Here is a 22511-nt window from a genome sequence, read left to right on the forward strand (position 1 = left end):
ATTGTAGTTACGAAACATTCGGTTAATATCTCACTCTATTGTTCGTAAAACTATTTAGATCGAAATGGAAAAAAGAACGAAAAGGCTGCGGCTGAAGAAATAAACAATCCGTTATTCGATATACTCCACGTTCCAAACCACAACTTCCTAGAAACAATAAAAAATTGTTGCTCTGTAATCAACATTTTTCCATCGGAGAAAATTAACCATGAAGAAAGAATGATTACTTGTCAGAAATCTATCGTCGTTCTTAACCCACGTTACAATTTCCTTCTTTAACTGTCACCTTCAACCGAAGTGAACAATCGTACAATGATGTACGTATGGAAACTCAGAGAGACACGTTGTATCCGCGAACCTAACTGGATAATAGCAGCGTTAATTAAGAACTCATTCGCGGGGTGCATCGAACGTCTATCAAAGGATACAACGCCCACCCTAAACGCACACCTACGCACAAATTCGCACATATATACGCACACACAATAGAATGGAGAATGCGAACCAGACGATACATTACGTAATGTAGCTCGCTACCCGAACCTACCACAATCTAGGGGATGAATCGAACTATCGTAGGAGAGATAGCAGCGTTTCCGGGCCAGATCATCCCGAAAATTGCGTCATTTGGGCTTCGTCTAAAATACATAATAAGCTAGGTCAGGCTTTCTCGACGAAACAGCAATTTCCTTTGTCCCACCGTTAAACGTAGACTCTACTTTGGAGGTATCCATCTGTCCTGGCGAAATGTCAGACAAAATGATCCATCTCAATATTAACAGGGAACAGCTGAACCGAGGGAGTATTATTCTTGGATGAATCGAAACGTCTAACAGGTAACCGTAATGATATTGAGCGATTTAGCGTGTTGTATTGTTGAAGTTTGAAGGAGATAGCCGCCCTTTGATCGTTTATTACGAGTAATTTGTAGTGGCAGTAAATGCAAATTCCATTACGGTAGCTGTGTGCTACAATTTAGATATAGTTCCGGGCATAGAAATGTAGGTTGCGTGTATTTTGATTAATATTTACAATATTCCTTGACTTTAACGGTGTTAATTATTTACTGTGTTTAACATATCTGGTAATTAATATATTTAATTATTTGATAGAAAAAGTACGACAGACCGTCTAATGCGAATCGTGTATTTAATTTAAAATGTTAATCGATAATTGCTTTCGTATGATTTCGTATGTTTGTAATTTTTTTTCGTCCCATCGTCATCATCAAGATAAATGTAATAATGTTGATTTTATATGACTTTAAATTATATAATCTCTTTAGGTATCGCTTTTTTTCTACGTTCAATGGCAGCATGCTAGATATCTACACGCGTCTACGATTACCACAAAAACGTAATCTTGTCGCGTCAATGATAATCTTTAAACTGGAAAAATTAATAACATCTTTTATTTTATCATTTCTGTTTTATTCCTGATACCTTATCTCTTACATTATTAGGAGTGAAACTTGATCCTTTTAAAATTATTATAATCGTTTTTGTATTATACATCTTAGACTAAAATTAAGATAATGTGAATATATGTATATATATTCTAGTGTAGATAAATTTAATCTAAACTTTGAACTTGCGGAAATGTACATACAGGTGTCTGATAAGTAAGAGAGGGACAAAGATGTTAGCACAGGATAAACGTAATGCTGTGTCTCTGTCGTAGAGCCACAGTTCAGATCATAATATCGAATGTGATAGGGCGTCTAATACAAGCAACGCGCCAAATATCGTCTTGCGCTATAGTTCGAGATTCTATATTGCACCTGTCGAGGATAGTACATCTAATGGTACACTAACAATGGTTTAACGTGTACCAAGTTAATAATCAACCATGGAAACAAATTGTAGAATAACCATACTTAGGAAAACTATAATTATTAATTTTATTGTTATTGTATTTCGAGAAATAAACTTAAAGAAATAAAAATTATATACCGACTAAATGATTAAGAATTTGGAATGCATTGTTTAATTTGTATAATAAAATTGAAAATCAAATGCATCGTAGAAGAATTTATATTTCAATGGAAAACTTTTTCATAAATTCGTTAATATTTCGTTTATAAATGTTTAATATTTACTCGAATTTTAGTAGGAACGCGAATTCCTATAAAATAAACTGTCAATAATACACTGACATTTACAAATCCAAAGAGCAGAGGAAAATAAAATTACACACTTGAGACTGAATTTCAAATTAAATTGTCTGCTACACCTATGCACGATTTGTGCCAACCTACGCACGAAAAATCCTGTTGATTTATGACCATCACGGTGCATTTTTTCGCGCTCCCGTAAGAGGATTATCAGAAAGCGGCGAATAAAAAAGGAGAAATGAAAAGCCAAGATAAAACTGCCTCCAGTTGAATCGCATTATTACGATAATCCAACGATATTAGTCGTTCACGTAGTTATGCGTTTATCCGACAAATCTCGTTCATCGTCTTTCTAACTTCTAACGGGTTACTTTATACGCTAGTTTAATTCTCGTTTCATAATTATCGGAAAATAATTCACGAATAATTTTCATATCTTTGCAGCAATTAATTCATTTCAATGTCTATAGCGTGTTCGTAACTACGATAAATAAAATAATGAATTTATTAATCTGTTATACCGTTTCAAAAAATACCTTTGATAAATAATATAAAAGTCATTAATCGATGCTTTCTTCGCATCAAACATTGGTAATGGAAGTTATCGACAAAGGAAATTATCTTTGATTTTAAATATCAATATTTCACATGTTCCGTGTATCGTTGATAAAATATTTATTTAATGATATTTTCTAACTAGTCGCACTATCTTTATATTTCTCCCGAGCTATCACCAATTGTCACTAATTTTTTGTAACCATTAATCACACTATGGTGATCGAATTTAATCTTTTCAACTACATTTAAAAATTTTATGGAAATAAAGTCTTATAGAAAAACTTCCAACCTGCTATTTTCGAAACTTCGCAGTTGATTTCTACTCGTCAATTACGACAATTTAAGCTCAGTAGCGTCCAAAACGAGCCGGTGTCGAAGCTAACCTCTGCACGTCAGTCAATACTCGTTCCGTAGAGCACATCGACCGCGATCGTGATTAATGGAGGAATCAGCTTGCACCGCACAAAACGAAACGGGATGCAGAAGATTGAAACACGTTATCGCGACGATTGCGATCACAATGATTTCAATATACATAAATTGCAATTTATTTCAACCAATTGTAGTTTATCGGTGCAGCAGACACGCGGCAAAACTTCGAAGCTTGGTTCAATCAAAGTTCGTTTCGTTACGCGTGAACGTATTCGCGATTGGGTTCGACTTTCCGCGCGAAATTTGAAATCGGGGTTAAGCGTTGCGTGGCCCATTTCTCGTTTGTATCTTGTTGTAGATGAACGGGTGTTTTAATTTGTGGAGACCTCGCGAGTGGGCTGTAACGACGTAATATGAGGCAGTAAAATATAACGTCCGATAAGACAGACTGGGTCGGAAGTATTAGCATGGTTATGATTGCTAGAAGATAGGATGAATAATGGGCGTCCTTTGCAGCTGTGTGAACTATTTCCTCGTGAAAAAAGTGTGATAACATGGTTCTATGTAATTATTAATTATCGCACATTTTATATAATCGTTACCTTTGTGATTGTACTAACAAGTACAGTCCTGAAACTAGTATTAGATATTTCCGCAATATTTATATTTTTATAAAAGTCGGTAACAAAATGAAAATTAAATCAAAATAGAGATTTGTTTTACTTATTAAATATTGTAACCGGTGCTTCGCTTACGATATTTCATATGTCTTGGAATATTACGTACGACCTGCAAATTTTTTCATTTTTGAATACTCTATTCGCCAAAACCTAGTTCATTGCTTGTTTTCCAAAATAAACTATTATACTTAGATTTACGATAGGTTAATAGCAAGCATTAGAAGCTTTGAATGGGAACAAAAATTGATTTGATATGTCAATAGTTTATTTATAGATGAGCACATAGTGGGAAAACGGTAGGATAGATATGGAAATGGGAATCCAAAGAAAAAGTTTAGACGCGAAAGTAAGGATTGAAAAGATTTAGAAGGTGGTTTGCTAGAAGTAGGTCATCTTAATATCTTCTGTGGCGCTACAGAAAAAAGCACGAACGTGGAATAGATGGTTTCAAGGGATCAGAATGATATGGCAAAAAGTTTTCTTTCAGGTAGCTTTCTTTTTTTCAAAGTATCAAGGTCAATGGCATTTGTTTCCGAATAAAGTCGAAAGTTAACTTTAACACGGGAATAGCGTAAAACACTTCGAAACTAGTTGCCATTCCTCTTATTAAATTATTAATACAATTTGAAAGATATTACTCACGAAAAAATATCTAATTACATCTTTCAATATCTAAAAAACAATAGTCGAATAAATGTGATACGAAGAAAATCCAATAAAGCCTGATAAAGGAAACGTTTCCTTTGAAAGATAATACTATGCGCAAATATTTTTCGCAGCCACTGTAGATTCAAGTGTATTCCATACGCCTGGAAAAATTTGAAACTACGAAAATTGAACGCAAACAGTGATAACACAACGTTTTATTGAGAAATAAGTTGAAATGATTTAAAATAAATAAATAAATAAGAATACAAAAATAAAAAAGGATTATAGCCATTGTGTACATGCGACTTTATCGAAATGAGCGGACGCAGTGAACAGTGATCGATCCACCCACGTTCCATCTCGTTCGTGAAATTAACGCGAACGCGTACACCGACGCGACTAAAGACAGAACGTTCCACGAATTTATAACTGGCCGCGAACAATATCCGCGCCTACATCGGGGATTTCCATTACGGTTAATCCAGCCGTGGCTTCACGCAGTATGTTCAGCACACGTTAAGGGGTGAAGAGAGGTGGGGATTTAGGGTGAGACACACAACAGCAAATTGCAGCCGGAATCTAAATCTCACCGTGGTACCCACATACTCACCTGAGGAACTGCGTACTTGTACCCGCATTCCCGATACAAATGGATAGACTGACACGGTGATTAAGTGGCACGGCATCTCGTATTCACGTGTACACTCGTGTGGACCGAGAGTGTGCGTGCCACGCACTGTACGCGGCAGGTATAGCGTATGGCGATTAAAGGCTGTTTCACAATGCAGCTTGGGTCAAGAGAATCGAACTATAGCTGGAGTCTGAGAGCTTGCGCTTTCAAAGACGCTTCCCCTACCATCCATCAAATATTTCGTTTGTTTGATGGAGTACGTTGATATCTTGCGTTGAAATGTATTATACGAGATTTATGTGGAAGAAAGAAATTAATCTCTTCGAGTCATTAGATCTAGTCAATTAAAAAATTCCCAATATTTCATTTGAATCACACTATTCGATTAGTAGATTATAGAATATATATATTTTCCATTAGCAAACTGATAGCGGATTAACAATAGATTAGCTATCTGCAAAGGGAATAATGTCTGCGAATGTGTGTGGAAACGTCGAGGAAGTTAAATATTTAATCGATTGTTTCCCAATCTTACGAAAGATTTGTAGCCATTAATGTAATTTATCAAGTTACTCTCTTCTCACCGGAGATTTGTCTTAGAACGTGTGCATGAGAGCAATATTCGTGATGTCTCGGATAACGATCTTTTTCTCTAAGATGTTTCCTGATTGGATGCAACGTCCGACATAGGATGAAACCCTGCGTGAAATGGATTTTTGGGTTTGGAGAAGCCTCTGTTGCTAGGTAAGTAAATTCGTGCAGCTGGTCAGTATGCTCTTTCGATCAATGTTTACTCGAAGAAACTTATGATACATTAGTTTTACATTTTTTTATGGAAATATTTTATACGGAACAATTTTTGTGTCATACGATCAGCTCTTTTTAAGAGTCGTGTCGAAATTAAGATAAATATTGACATGTATTTCTTTTCTCACTTAAATTGATTTCTGGAACATTTCACGATGCGTTTGAGATATTTCGAATGGAGCAAGCAATCGTCTAAATAGAAAAATTAAATTTCATGAATTTTTAGAACCCCGAATGATTTTTTTCCATTCGAAAAATACAAGAAAAAGATCTCAAATCCTAAGATTTAATTTAGTAATATAAATTATCGCGATTTACAAAGGAATGTACCAAAATCTAAATTTTAATGGAATAGCGTATAATAGAGCTAAGAAGTCTGAATGATAGCATAAATAACGATAAAGCTTAAAAATAAATCGATAAAAAATAATAAATAAAATAAATTATCGCAATTCGATATATTTCGTTGTTGACGAAACAGGAAATTCGACCGCAGCTATGTATCTCGTTAAATCTTCGAAACTTTAAACCGACTCGCTAAATCGAATCAAAAGATCGATTCCCTAAAACTGTTAGTAACTAAGCTCGTGGCGCAAATGTTTCCTTTCGTTAATTGGAATCTTGGAAATGAATCGTCCGATAAAGTAGACGCGGTTACCAACTGAACATCTTAATTAAATTGAATTCGCGTCGCGCGACCTGAAAGCTTGCATAAAGGCTTCACGTGTACTGCTCTAGCTAGTTTAAATCGGCCAATAGGGTGCAATAAGGAACGACAGAGGCAAAATTGAAAAGACACATACGATCGATGCCTGTATATTCCAGATGCAATATTTTCTCAATAACAACGTTACAAGGACTTGTTACTTTTTATCGAATTTCAGGGTCTTTTCTATCAAATCCTATTTTTCTATCGTTAGAATATTTTTTAAATTTGCGGAAAACATAAAAGAATTGCCTTTTAAATTGAAGGTACTTTTCTTGATTGCGATCGGGGAGAGATGGAGACAAAGAGCTTGAGCGCCATAACCTCAATCAATGGTTAACTCACAATTAATATCATTTAGTCGTAGATCACAATCCGCAAAAGCTTGGATCGACTTATTTAATTGCATAATACTTTAATTTGCGTTCTGTGTTTTACCCGATAAAGACTGTAAATCGCGTAGATATCGCGTAAGATATAAAATACAAATTACATAATCTAACTCAAATGTAATTCGAACTTACTTTCCTACTTATAACACGATCGTAATACGGGTTGTGCATTAAAGAACCTTCAACTTATAGAAAATGTTTCAAAAAAATAATATACGCGTATCACACGAGCACGATCGTAATTAAGATACCGCTATTGCGAATTGGCTGTGATCGTAGACCGTCGATTTACATAAATACACTGCGCGAAGCATTATTTTCATCGGGCAAACAAAGCATCTTTCTCCCAACATCCGAGCACGTGCGAGGAATTCTGCAAACATGCGGGCGAGAATAATCCGTGCATTGTTTGCATGTTTTCGCACGATTTCCATTTAGATAAGTGCTTATGATCTGTGCGTTCGATTTTTTACGCCGCAATGTGGGCACCGATTTTCTTCAAGGAAACAAAGAAAAAATTCAAGGTTATGACGACTTACGGTACAATAAAATCGATGATGATTTTTCTGACGGGAGAAGTTACTTCTTGCGTATTGGGGAAGAAAAATAGAACGATTGACTTTAATAGAATATTTTGAGAGATGAAATACAATGTACATGGAAAAAAATGAATTATAGGGGTTCGATCGCTTTGTTATTGGACTTGTTTAATTGGACTATCTGGAAAAAATTAATTTGGTAGTGTCATCTTATCGGATCAAGAAGCAAACTGCATGGGACGTAGGTAATGCAGAAATCTGTTGGTCGGTACTAAAGTGAATTACAGGGATCTGCTACACCTGTAGTTGCAAAAAGAAAGTGGATAAGGTTGGCAAGTGTTGGAGAAAGGCCAATAATTCAGATATTCATAATGTCATTGTCCTTTCAGATGAAACTGTATAATACACCGCAACCTAGTATAATATACAATTCATTGACGTTAGATACTTAAAACTAAAGTCCATCTACGTTAAAAAGAAACTTGCAAACATTAATTTTCATGAAACGAGCACATCCTTTTTGTCTTCATTTTCTTGAATAAACATATGATGTATCGTCAATGTAAATATAATGAGATTCGTCAGAGGATGATCACAAAGCAGGTTCTTAGAAAAATGGTACCGAAAAACGAAAAAAGAAAAGGAAAATAAAAAGAGATTTTGGGTGGACGGGGCATTAACAACACGCCTAATAAGGTTTTCTCGTCTAACCACAAGTTTCGACCATTCGTGTAAATTTTCGCGGCAAGTTTAAACACGTCTGGACAAGTTGTAGCACGACTCGTGCCTTCTTCTCTGCCAAACTCGTTTCTTCTTATCCTTTTTTCTGCCGCGATCCTGCTGTCTAACAAGGACGACACTGGTTTTGCGGTTTAACAAGTAGAACTTTGGCCAGTCTCGTTTATCAGATGATTAACGCACTGACCGCAATTTAAAAAAGTCTTAAAAGGATATTTCCCTCGCATGGTTTGCCGACCGAACAACTGCTCACACGAGCGTGTAAATTTCGCTCCTTCTGCGCACGAAAGTCCGACTTTCGTTGCAATTAAAAATTTAGACATCCGTTTTAAATTAAAACTTTTAATTCTATACAGTGATGTTATCACCACTGTTACTGTAAATAGGGCCTTCGCGTTCATTCTAAACTACCATGGAATTTAATTCATTATCCTCCGTCGATGCTCATCCCTTATATTTTGCATTTTATATTTACTTTCTGCCTAATTCGCACAGTCGATAATTGTTGCCTAACGAACGTATGCGCCACATAATTCATAAAAAGAAATTCACAGTAAAATCCATATAATATCTAAAGACACACGAAACATAACATCAATTCAATTCAGTATCACATAAATACAGTACATTTTTTCCATCTTAATTCTAAAAAGTTTCCAAGGAATGTTTACCGTAGTTGTTACGTGCATCGAACAAAGTCTTCTTTACCGATATTTTTCATACAAGGCAATTCTTCGAACGAAATTAATTTGTATAAATGAACAAATATATTTATTTTTACAATATTCCCGCTGTTCAATTCGATCGCTAGCCGCAGCGAAAAAATTGGTTATTTGATAAACCGCAGATCTGTACACATGCCGTGCTATTTGTCAGCTGCAAGAATCATTTTCCAAAAATATCCGCTATCCTGTTGCAGGCAAGCAACCTCGCCAATATCTCTGTCGGTATGCAAGTTCACGCTTTACCGCGATTTTCATGCACGAGCATTCAAACTTTTACACAGTGCCACCACGCTCTCATTATCCTACAGAGGATTTTATGTTTCGTAAACTTGAGGCATCTTAACGAAAATCTCTTAAACAGTTTCGTGTTATAATCGCGAGGAGAAAACTTTTAAACGCGTCATTGTTTAATATCGATCAAACTTTCTAGACGTGTCTAATACCTTAATATTCATTAGGGAATATTTTTCATTGCAGATTACGTATTTCTTTTCAGTATTATTATTATTCGAAATCGCAACGATAAATCCGTTTTATTCCTATGAGATTTTTATGCTATACTAACACCGTTTCTGCGAAAAAAAAAAAAACTAATTGACGAAATTCTACTAGGAACGATTACTATGATCGAGACATACCGAACGTATTAACGATATAAAAGGTAATAGATTCGAAATCGCAAATATAATTTCTTGCTTAATGAAGTGTATAAAGCTGATATTTGCGGTTTGTTCGCGAAACGAAGCGAAATGTGCGTTCCAGCACGTTATTTACTTGTAGCGGAACATTACCACGTGCTCGAGATCCGGTTTGAGCAAAATTGAATTCATGGTTAAGCACCATCTGTCTGGCCGGGGAAAAAAATTTACGATCCGTGCGATCGAAATTTATGCCTCGCCTTAGAAGAGCGCAACTTCTTTCTCTACTCGTGGAAAATATCGTCGCATCGTACTAAATTATACTAATACTATGATATTTCACGTATAAATTTGAAGAATTTAGGAAAATATATACACCGTAAGACCTAGGCAAATTCTATCTTTTCAGTATAATTATTTAAATCTGTTACTCGTTGGTAAAATGTAATTCGTAATTTATATACAGGGTGGTTGATAACTGGTGGTACAAGCGGAGAGGGGGTGATTCTACGCGAAAAAAGAAGTCGAAAATATAGTCAAAAATAACAATTTTGTTTTAATTTTTTTTTTTTTTTAATTTTTCCATCGAGACAACGATCTACAGTGAGATCCGTTATAACGAGACGTGACAAAGTGCACGCGTACCGAGCCAAAATTCAAAGTCGATTTTCTCGAAAACAAAGCCTCAAACGAAAAATTTTTATTCTACATTTTCGACTTCTTTTTTCGCGTAGAATCACCCCCCTTTCCGCTTGTACCACCAGTTACCAATCACCCTGTATAATATATTAACTATAATATTCTCAGACGGTAGCGATATAACGTGCTCTAAATGTACTCAATTTCTTCGAAAGATAACGTACCAAAGCCTATTCTCTATAGCCTTTTGAATTCTAAACAAACAGGATGATCACGAACGAACAGAAACGTAAGAAACTACGAGACGACTCAAATTTCGAGTGATTCAAACGAAACAATGATAGGGTCGCCCGAGTAAATAGAAAATAGAAAATAATAATGAAAAGCGAAACGCACAAAGACGACTTTCGAATCACGAGCCTTTCAGATGGAAAACCGTGGTGTACGCGGTGCAAGAGCATAGAATGGACAGCGATGGCTTTAAATGGTCCGTATTTCAATAATGATAAATCACCCTGGTTCGACGCAACGACAGACATGGCCGGTTTGAAGATCTCACCGCGAGATATCGCCGTCAGGGGTCTATCTTGTGCCTTTTATCTTATACGGTCCTGTCTCCTTTGGTCTGCCCTACAGCACGTTTCAAAACCCATCGGGAGTCTCGAACGTGAAGGAATCCCTTTCAGATGCGTTCTCGGAAACACGTTTCCCTCGATCTGGAGGACTAAACCTTCCATACCTTCCAATTGTCCCGTTTAACATCTCCTGACACGATCATGCTTTCCTTTCTTCCTTTTTGGAATATGTATCGCGCCAGCAGTTCGTACGAGTCACATTATTGGGCACATAATTTAGGATGAAGTTTTTGAGGTCGCGTAATTTTAAGGTTGCGCGCTTACGTTGACTCGATACGGGCAGATTTTTCATATTATAATTTTGCCATTTGAGATTATTAGATTCAAATGTGTAACAGTCGCGTGTAGAAGGTGAAACTTCTTCTAATACACGGTCTTACTATTCTACATAGTATTCAAGGTGGATGTAGCAATAATTCATGCGTGACTGATGAATATAGGTACTTTTATTTGAATATCAATGCCTCAATTTAACAGTCGGTTAGACGTTTTATGATAGTTTTTGCAATGAATTTGATTAATACCTGCGTGGAGGGAATTTATACGGATGATGATAAAACCGAATATTATTTGTACGAGTTGAATATGCGATGTAATACTTTCTCAATTGATAAATGAAGATGGAGCAAAGTATCGCTTTGTTGATTAATTTCGACCTATTTTCATTGTTTCAGTCATTTATCTAACGTTACGAAATTTTTTAATATAAAGTTTCATAATCGGTTTCTTCGTTTTTAATAATATAGGATGGCGTAACTATTTTTTACCATTGTTACATCAACGATTTATAAAAGAAGACAACGTCTATCTACTCGATGCAGCAACGAACATCCATAAGAGAATCTCAATTCATCAGAGGATACGCAATGAGACAAAAGCTATCAATCGCATCACAATAGAGCATCGCCGAAGAAAAAAGATCTTCGTCGTTTACGGTAAATTCCAACATCCATAATTCAAAACAGAACGCTAACAAATAAGGAGACATGTGTCATCATATCAAATCCATCGTCGTATCCGTATCACAGATCGAAACATTTTCACGTCGATTCAACGTTATGCCATCTAACTTGTCTCGACTCGATCACAAATACCTTAATAAAATGAATGATATTCATGGGAGAATTTAAATACAATTATAGCACACGTATAAACTACAACAAAACGCTAATAGAAAAAGATGCATATTTATCATCTATATCGAAACTCGAGAAGAGAATATTCACTTCTACGTTGATCCAACATCGCGTCGCTTAATATTCTTTCTTTGCATCGAAAACATCTCGATAAGATAGATGACGATTACTGTCTACGAGGAAATTCCACTATCGTTTAATAAAATTGAACGTCACTAAAACTACGATACATTTCTAAAAATAAGAAAGTATTTACGAGAAGAATTCTATACGATGCACGCGTCAAAAGTCGTATCAAACGTCAACTCGAAAACCGGATCGACATTTCGATGTTTCGATCTGCAGCTAAACCAACAGAACGCCTATATGCGCGTTCTTTAAAAGAATCCTTTTTATTTATCGTCCATAAGTCTCTTATTGCACGCGCGCCTAAGAATTGCCCCTAATAATTTCCCAGGAACATCCAACTGCATACCAACGTGTCCATATTCCCATGCAACGTTACGTGCTCCTGCAACACGAGGAAGAAGAAATCGCCACGAGATAACTCCTACATGAAGATATTATGCTTTGATATATGTACGCTCGAACGAGTAGAGAATTGTTTAGCGACGAAGCCAGAAATATACAAGAATATACGAGATCGTTTGAGAAGGCTTATTGCTCGCACGATGTCCGAACACGATGTTCCCTTTCGTGTAAATTCGCAGAAATTTTTCCCAGGGACAACGGAACGTCAACGGAATGCGTTATCGCTATAAGACACGTGACGATCCCGATTATGCACGTGTATCTCAACGACGAATGGAATTTCGGTGGGCAGGCAGCACTGTTTACCGAACGACGCGTGGTTCGATGCTGAGTCGATTTCGACGCGACGATGATGCGTGATTGGTTTCAGCGATGAGAATCTGCTGGTGAATCGTTTCTACCGTTAGGCGGGTGAGAAGGAAGCAATGATGTTTGGCGAAGTAATTTGATGAGATTGAGAGTTAGGTAGAGGTTTCTTTTCTTAGATCTTTCAGAGATAAACCTATATTTCCTTTACGACTATATTTTAGCAGATGTTAGTACGAGTTCGATAAACTGGCAATTTAATTTTTAACGAAAAAGTTAATTTGTAAAGAAGCTGAAGATGACTTGGTAAACGTTGGACCGAGAGAACCGATACAGAAGAAGTTTGCAATGAGCTTGAACATATCTTCGGATTATATTTCTTAATAAAAAATTCAGTTGGCCAACTGATTTAAAGTAATCAAGTTACATAATTCACTTTGTGTATAATAATATTTAATACTTGCAAGTTGGAAATCGCATGACGCGATAGAGGGTCAAGCAGATTAAAATAACGTCCTTTCTCCGCTCTTTCAACTTCAATCCCGCGAATGTTTTCGATACGCGACTGCCGCATACCTGAACGCGTTTCTGCACTCGCAAACGTCTCTTCGAGTTCGGTTGTCGCGAGCTTTTGCACGTCATCGTGACTCAGCCAAGCGGGATCGTCAAACGTGGTGCTTCAAACGTATCGTCGTCGACCCATCCAAATAAAAGGTTTTCTTTTTAGTTGTTCGTACGAGGGCATCGACTCAGACAGCCTGAATTTCCGTTTATTTTCTTTCGCTTATTATTGCTTTTCCTTCTCATTTCATTTTTTCCTCGCTTCCCCCTCTTAGATTAAATCTCCGTTCTTTTTACTTTCTTCGATTTTCTCCTTTTTTTCAACCTTAGTTGATCCTGTTCACGCGGCCAACTTAAAAATAACGCGTTGTATCGGTGGTGCATAAAAATATACCAACCGAGGGAGAATGATCGTTTGGTAAAAGAGAAGTCGGCGATAATACGACGCAGATGGGGATGTTTTTCGAGTGAAATGCGCGAGATTTTGCTGGAAGAGGATAAAGAGTACTTTATAAAAAGAAATATATATAAATGATATATCAAGAGCAACGTAAGATTTATATACGTGGAATAAAGTCCCCTGTTTCTAGAAGCTACGAGCTTCCCAGTGACCTACTAAAACCCAGCTCTATGTAATTTGGTAGATCCAGTTACGTCCATGTTCCCTCGTATCAAATTCAAGTTCGCTTCAATCTAATTCGATCTAAACTAGCGTACAACTGGCTTGCATCATTTTCCAAATCTTCGTTTCCCTCGTCTCTCACTAATTTCCCAGAAATTTATTTGCCTCGAAAAAATAGCACCAGGGCCCACAAATTCCTTCGGATTTCTATTTCCTCTTGAATTTATCATATAATTCCAAAAATAAGAAAGAATAAAAATTGTCTACTTACAGCACTTGTAGAATGAGCAGACAAAATCGCAAGTTGTCCTTTAGGTTTCACGGCAGAATTCCTTGGAATCTCGAAGGGAGAGAAAATCAAGGATACGACGCGATTGACGGCAATTCGCAGGCGTACGTATCCCGAATCCGTACAGCGTGTACACGCGTGCAACTTGGAATCACGCGAATTTAACGCCACATTCTCGCCGGCAAGGAAAAATTGAAGAAACGCCAGTAATTCAACGTGGCGGACGCTGAATTATTGTAGTAGCATTGGTCTACGCCTTTCGTCGGCTGCAAGTGGCTTGGTCTCCACCGGATGTGTAGGTTACGCGTCCCTGACCTAGCCTGTCTTCATATTATACAGAGGAAAAATAGGGAAGAAAAAAATAAGAGAGAACGAAGGAAAAAGGAAGAGCGACGGGATAAACGAGTGCAGACGAGGAACGAAGGGCGTTCGTGGTTACGCATGGCCGCTGAAATCGTCACGAACAAAGAGCACGGACAAAAGTAAAGAACAAAAGAGTCCGGAAAAATGATATTTATTAGAAATTTCCTTTCCTAGATTTCGAAGATATATGCCGGATCGTTGCGTGCAAACAGCAAGGAACTCTCGAATGTTGTTAACCTCAGGATTTGTGCGTAGCTGTATTTTTATTTTCTTCTTGAAGAAGGACCAAGTCCACTGTAGATTTTTACTATTGAATCCAGGCAATAGAAGATTGTCGATGAATATTTGGAATATTTTTGTGGTTATATTTTTTAAAAAATTTCTTTCTTAGAAGTTTGTATAGAACTAGTCGAATTATAGTTTATCGATGTATACATATTGAATGAATGTATTAGGTTGTCCGAAAAGTTTCTTTGGTTCTATAAGGAAATAACAGGCGCACGATGTTTTTTGTTTTATATTAGTTTATTGAATTATGCACGAGCATAATAATAGAAATAGAAGGAAATAGATCATACCTAATTCAATAAAATAATATAAAACAGAAATTGTGAAATTGTTGCTCATCTATTATCACCTTATGAAACGAAAGAAACGTTTTGGACAACGTAATAGATAAATCAATCGTTTTTATCAATCCGGAACGCGTATTTTAAACATCAACGCTGGTTCTAACGATGAATCGAAATGTATAATCGATCACAAAATGTATAAGCGACATTAGACATGTTGCTTATCCTTAGTTCCACAAAAATCAGGAAGAAAAATGAGTAAGAGAAACTCAATTTCTAGTTGCTGAAGGACAATCATAAACGCCCGTCGCATAGAAGAATGCCCATCCGAAGAGAACTACAGCGCTACTTTATCTCAACAGATAACATAAACCAATCTCTACTCGGCACTTTGTCAAACTACTTAACAAATTCGCTAAACAGATACTAAATCTTCCCGCTAGCGTCTTCTTCCGCCTCTAAACAGCGTCTTTCTCTAACACTGTAATGATCGATCTTCGTGGTAAATCTATCTCTGTGCCAAAAAAAATATTGCGTGGGACGTTTCGAATCGCGTTGCAAACATCGTTCGCCAGACTGTCGGATACGTACGCGTGCTGCGCGTATCTGCTATCGTCGAATTTACCTAGCCGTAAAGTTTCGCCAGGTAAATTCGCGCCAGAGTTTGATGCACCGATGCAAAAATTGCTCCGCCGCACGGCTACGTGATGAAAATCCGCAATAAGGCTTAGAAAACACACTTGAAGGGGAAAAAGAGAGAGAGAGAAACAGGAACGAACACGGTTACACGAGAGTCGGCAGCCGCTAGGATGCGGCAGTGTTTTAAAATCGAACGGAAATCCAGTCGAGCCGCGTCCACCGCCATTGCAGCGGTTGCTAATAATAGAGTAGATACTGGAAGGATAGAAATACGACTTCCTCCGTCACTCTGTACCCTGCTGCGTCCCAAGAATAACGGGCTCTCGTTCGATACGAGACTAGCGAAAATAAGGGGTCAGGGGCGGCAGCCTAATTCAAACACTCGATACAGCCAAGAAGAGAAGCCACGCGATCGCACGTGATACAGATCTGACTTTCTTTTTAAGGCAGATATACTTCGTTCAACGTGCAAATGAATTTTTTTTTTACCAGAGATTTTGCCGGGTTTTTTCTTTTTTTCTTTTTTTTTTTTCTTTACTTTAACTGTACCAGTTGGATCATTTTTCGGATTTTTTGGCGAGAATAAATTGGAACGGTTAACGATGTCGAGGGGGTTTACTGGTTAAAGGGCACTTCAGATGGTATTCGTGCAATTTCGTTGACATTTTTTTGGGCAGGAAGTGGCGAAATGTTTTTATTTTACTGCAGCAACTAAATCGGAATGCTGGAAGTTAATGAAGATTTTTCTTGATCGTTGCTTTTTGGGTATATCACGTGGGTCGGTTCAGCTGGAATTTCGAAGCTAAAATGGACGATTTATTTTTTTATGGGTCTCGTAGAAACCATACCGATCAACTCCATAAATTGAGACGCAGAGAAAGATGACGGCTACAAACGTTATTTTCTATAATTTAGTTGAAATTTACGGTCAATTATGACAACTGTGAGCGACAAATAAATTTATGAAAGACAGTCCCCCGTTTTTTTTTGAAGGTTTTGAATGCTAATTACGTACTTAGTTTGTAAATTATATGATATATAAAAATTTGTTTTAAATATTATTTTTGCATCCCTTCTTATTCTTCTGTATTTTATCATTCTTGATTCTTAGAAAAAAATTCTAAAGGGTTTAAATAATTTAAAAAAATTGATTTATAATTTGTTGTTATTATGTGTTTTATTTATTTCTTTTTTTTTTACAGATTCTATCTGTAATGTGATTTATAAGGGAAAATTTACTTGTTTACACTTTCGCAGAAAACTCATCCATTGAATCACGATGATAATATTATTCGAGCGACTGTGAAAGCGTATCCTAAACGCAAGGGATCACCTTAAAAGGCTCGATATCAAAGATACCTAGCTAACTAGTTGAGATTCCATGCTCCATGCGTAAACTGAAACAGTCCACTTTCACACAATAGACTTTCAGAGAGAAAACATTCTCTAGATTGAGTAACTTCCAAACTTGAAGCAATACTAAACATCCATTCAGTTTGTAGTTAAACTCATTTAGTTAACAACTTCCAGCCATTTTCAATAATAGATAATCGCGAATCTTTGAAACCGCGCGTAATCCAGAATTTATTTCGCGTTTCTTGTTTAACACGTCTCATTAGCTGCATGAGATATAATTTAATTAATCGTAAGTTTGAAATTCAAATGGAAATAGATTACATTAGAATATCGAATTCCCAGAAAAACAACAGTCGTGCCAAATTCATGGTACTTTAATCTTCTCTCGCATTTATTCAACCCGATCAACTTCAGCAAAGATATTTAATTCTCTGTTTTATTTATTTTACTTGATCGATTTGGCATAGATGTTCGATATTCTCTTGCATTTATTTCACTAGATTAATTCAACAAATCAATTAAAACTCATATTTCTACGTTCGTTGGTCGCTATAATTGTTTTAAACTTTTGTTTACTTGATATACGTGCCCCAATTATTTCTTGTTACAGTAATTATTGAAAGGGTTACATCTTTCGTCGTCCCACGCGGCGTCGTACCAATTCGATTTGTAACTGTGCTTTCTGCTGCCTCTAAATTGAGTTACAGAACATTAGCGGTGAATCGACCCTGCCACCAGACAGCACGTGTCCCTTATCTCGTCCAATAAGTGAACCGACGCGACGATATCTGTCGACCCAGGAAGCGTGTGAACTCGTAAAATCAGTGATCCTAAACTCCATATCACGTATCATCGATGCTCGGCCGTTAAATCGCGTACAGTTCCCGTTCGCGCTGTTCATAATTGAAAACACGAAATATTAAGGACTTCGATACCGTGGAGTCTGAGGTCCGATAATTAAGCAGCAAGAGTCTAGACAGGTGGTGTTTTATTAACGATGTGATTGTGAAGGGAATAACGATTTTTAGCGAAAGAGATTGTGAAGCGAATTTAAACCCATCACGAGAAAGATAAAAAAATAGATCAAAGGATAAGTTTAAGACAGAGGAATGATAGTTTTCAAAGGAGAGCGTAATAATTTCTGAAACGAACGATTTATACGAAGAGAAATGTTTGAAGTACAGGGGAATAAGGAAATGATAATTTCAAAATAGAGGAATAAGAAGATAATAATCCAAAGATGGAAAAAATGATAGTTTAGAAGTAAAATAAGCGACGTAATAATTTGAGATTAATATTTAATATTTTTACGCGAAAATGAAATTTTTGATAAATCGATGTATCAGAAATAGTAGTATAGAATAAAATTCAAAATGATTCGAGTTCATTAACGAAACTAAATTTTCCTACTGCTTTTTACATTCTTCTTATATTAAAAAGCTTAAGTCGAAGATACGTTGAACGATATGTTTGAATAATACTATTGCATTAGATATGTAATTCCTAGAAAGGAAACATACGTTAAATTATTGAATAATACACGTTATCATACGTAGTTAAACGTAAGTGATTGAAATTTGCAGAATTTGACGTAGATATAGAAAGAAGAAGTGTCTCGTTTTAGCTTTATCGACCCGTTTCAGAAACAGTTTTACAGATGTTCCTCGGCCATAAGTTGAAAAGCCTGGGTTAAATCGATATCTAGATGCGCCTACTATTGGAATATTCACGATTACGCTATTGAGTACTTCAATACCTTTTTGCATTGCTATACTTGGTGAATAAGAACTTTTTTATCAATGTTTATAACTGTTACTTTTAAAGTGAAAATTTTAAAAGAATCATGCTACTGCTTTTAAGGTATAAATTTTAATAGAAATGGAAACAAAGTGATGGAGACATGAATATGTTTTTAACTGAAAAATAAATAATTCGGAAGAATTCTTTGATCAAAATCAATAAATCTAATCTATGTACCAACAGAGAAACGAATGAACGATAAAAGCATGAAAACTCGATGAATGAAGAAAATTATTTTAGTATGAAATATAAGTATAATAATTTTAGATACAAATATTTGAAATTGTTCGTTTTCTACATTTTCTAATTCAATTGCAACGATATCCACGAACGATAACAATCAACTTAATGAAATTTAAAAGCAGCAACGAAATCGCTAAGCCATGATATCAATTATGTAAATGCAACGTGGCGATCGAAACATAGGAAAGTGAGTTCGTTGGCCGACGAAAAATTGAAAAGCAAAAGCACGCGTCGCTTGATTTATCGATTCTACATTCCTAGCTGACTGAAAATATTTCCTCGGAGAAATTTCCTCTCAGAGTATCTATGTCGACTCATGCTATTGGTTGCGTTTCAATATTTTCGCTCTCGTGGATTTCGTATCAACCAACATCTTTGATACAAACTCTTTCATGAAATAACAACGAGGTATGTATATAGTTTTTATACTACTAAAAACCCGTTATTTTAACAATGTAACAATACCATAGCAATAAGTAGCAAATCCTAGGCGACTGTATATTGCCATAAAACAAAACAAATACGTATACATAATACATAACTCACGATATTCAATTCCTATTTTATCTCAGACCATTAAACTTTTTGCTTCAACTTTCAAACAAAGTATCTCCAAATTATAGAACTCCCAGATCAAAAATAAACAGATCATCGGATTTTTGAAACTTCGATTCCCATAGCGAACACGCGTATGATCATCCTAATTTCCATGGAGAATCAAGTAATTCTCGATTCCAATTTCCAGAAAAGTAACCTCTCGATATCGAAGTACCTTTTAATAATACCAGAAGAACACGCGAGAATAATACGCGAAAATACGAAGAAAACACGTTGAAACGTATGGAGATAAAAAGCGGGGGACACGATGTCACGCGTTATTCCGATCAAGTGAAACGCGGTCGCTCCTCTCCCCCGAGGACTTACCTCTTCTACGAAAGATCTCTGCTGCATATTGGTCCAGCACATTTTGCACTGGCACACGTCCTTCTCTTTGAAATTCTCAGCCCTTTCTCTGTCTCGGCTGGCGGTAACCTGAGGTGGCGGAGGCGGCACAGGCGGCGGGAGCGGACTAGTCGCGACCTCCAGGCTATCCGAGCTAGAGTTATGACGTCGCGGTGGTGTGATGTTCGTCACGTTCCCTTGCGAGACCTGCTGTTTCACATCGGCTGATCTTCCCGCCGAGTGATCGTTACCATTGCCAGACGACTTTGAGTGTGACGGTGACAGGTAAACGTTCAGCATGCACTTGCTGTTATTCTGCTGCGGCTGAGGCCGTAAGAAATCATCCAGAAGATAAAAGCTCTGCGCCCGGTTGGATCTTGTAGTAGACGTAGTTGCACGCGAATCGTTGCCAATGGACTGCTGTTCCGCTTTACAGATACTCTCGCGATTTGTTCGACCTCGACACTCGTCATCGAATTGATGTCTAGCGGTCACGTGTCTCTCGTCCACGTCTCTATCCGCGCAATCCGCGGTTTCTTGATACAACCTACGGCTAACCTTCGACCTTCCAGCCTGACCGAATTCTCCGTTCTCTCTGTAGATGTCCCGGCTCACACGGGACACACGGGCCGAGTAGGACGTGGGCTGCTGGTAACGCGTCGACTTGCAATTCGACCCACGTAAATCCTCCCGGAAGTGCTCGCCCTCGATCATCGAGACGCTCATGTTATGCGACAGCGAATGTTGAACAGCGTGTGAACTGGTGCCATTCGGAGCCCTTAACAGGGCACCGAGAGACCGCCACTTCCTGTCCTGCTGTCCCGTCGAATTCGACGAGACGGACGATCTGGTCCATTTCCTCTCGTTCCCTGGCGATGTTAGAGCGTTGTTGTTGCCTACCGACCACTTCCGGTCGTTCGTAGGCGAAGTCACCACCGATGGCCACTTTCGTTCGTTCGACGGAGACGCCATCGAGGTGCTCGACCACTTTCGCTCGGACGAGGTCAACACAGCGCCGGTGGCGGAGGTCAACGAGCGATCCGTAGATGAACTGTTCAGTTGATCCTCGCGTTGCTTGGCTTTCCACCAAGATGACGTGGAAGTAAAAAGTATCAGTGCTCCTCGCAGTGGATTCGGATTCTTCGAGGCTCCTTTTGGCGAATATTCTCTATCCTTGATCTTCAAAGAACAATCTTTGTAATTGGTGTCGCATTCGCGATCGCTAAACGCTGACGCGTCACGATCCCAAAGAGCGTTTTTCTGAGCGGCCAATTCCTCCTCATAGTGTAACGTAGCGTTAGTGCTACGTAGACGTGGTCGAATTTTCACGAAACCGTAATCGTTGCTGTCTTGAACGGCCTCTAATGCCTCGATGCGATGTTGAACGGTTCCGGTCGACTGCTGCAACAGAGAAGTCTGACCGGACGAGTATTGATGATGGCTGTTGCTCAGCTGCAAGCTCGGCTGCTGTAAAAGCGTCGAGGTCCTCGCCCTGTGTCCCTCGCTGGCGGTACCGCGTTGCAAACAAGAGAAACTCGCGGAGTGTCGCAGGCTCGAGGGTGGATTTCCCGGTTGACTCACTCCCAACATCTTGCCTCTCTTTGATATTCAGTCTTTTTGATCTCGAGTAGCGAAGAAAGAGAATTTTGTTTCGAACACAAGCGATATTCCTTTCTATCTGCCCCCTTCGTTTTTGTTTCTTTGTTTCTCCTCTGTATCGTTCCTCTCTGTCAAATTGGACGGAAGTTGGGACGAAACGACACTTTTCTAACTGAGTATTATTACTCTGGCAGTGATTCTTGCTCTCGATATCCCGGTTTTCTCTGATAACGCGTGAACAATCGACTGGCCTGCAAACGACTTCTTGTTTCGTGTACCTTGTTCGTTCGTGTACATCCTCTCGATAAGATTCTCGTGAACTGGCAGCCGCCAGACGGCTACGTCATCCTCGTCGCTCTCGGTGCCTTTCGTACCGTACAACGACGGTTCGTACGAAATCTGAAACAGAAAGTAGGAACAGGATAGGGGCTAGCAACTCAAAAGAAAAAAAACGGCTACAACAAATCGAAGCGTCGTGAAGCAACGGTTGTGAAAAATGAAATGACGAGAAGGATGAGTCGGAGGAAGGGTGAACGAGATTCTAGAGAACGATGGAAAGACGGGGTGGTGCGAGACGTTCTCTTCCGTTGTGAAATACATGAATGGCATACGGTACGTTCGCATAGCCTGTTCGCGTGGCTTCGAAACAGCCAAAGGAAAGAAAAGGAAGAGAGTGAGAGGCAACGACTGTATGAAAAAGAACGGAGAGAGGGACACGAGGCGATTCGATG

The 22511-nt window shown here is 37.9% G+C and overlaps 1 protein-coding gene across 3 annotated transcripts in view; it reads right to left on the reverse strand.

Annotated features, from left to right (window-relative positions):
• Positions 1-22511, reverse strand: part of LOC126876230 (probable serine/threonine-protein kinase dyrk2) — a 264752-nt gene that overhangs the window by 169844 nt on the left and 72397 nt on the right. For all 3 annotated transcript variants that reach the window (XM_050639103.1, XM_050639102.1, XM_050639100.1), the window contains exon 2: positions 20164-22179. In XM_050639103.1, the coding sequence (XP_050495060.1) occupies positions 20164-21771 (1608 nt within the window). In that variant the 5' untranslated portion in view covers positions 21772-22179. The remainder of the gene's footprint in view (positions 1-20163; positions 22180-22511) is intronic.

This window comes from Bombus huntii, chromosome 2, assembly GCF_024542735.1.
Source record: "Bombus huntii isolate Logan2020A chromosome 2, iyBomHunt1.1, whole genome shotgun sequence".
NCBI classification, from domain to species: Eukaryota; Metazoa; Arthropoda; class Insecta; order Hymenoptera; family Apidae; genus Bombus; species Bombus huntii.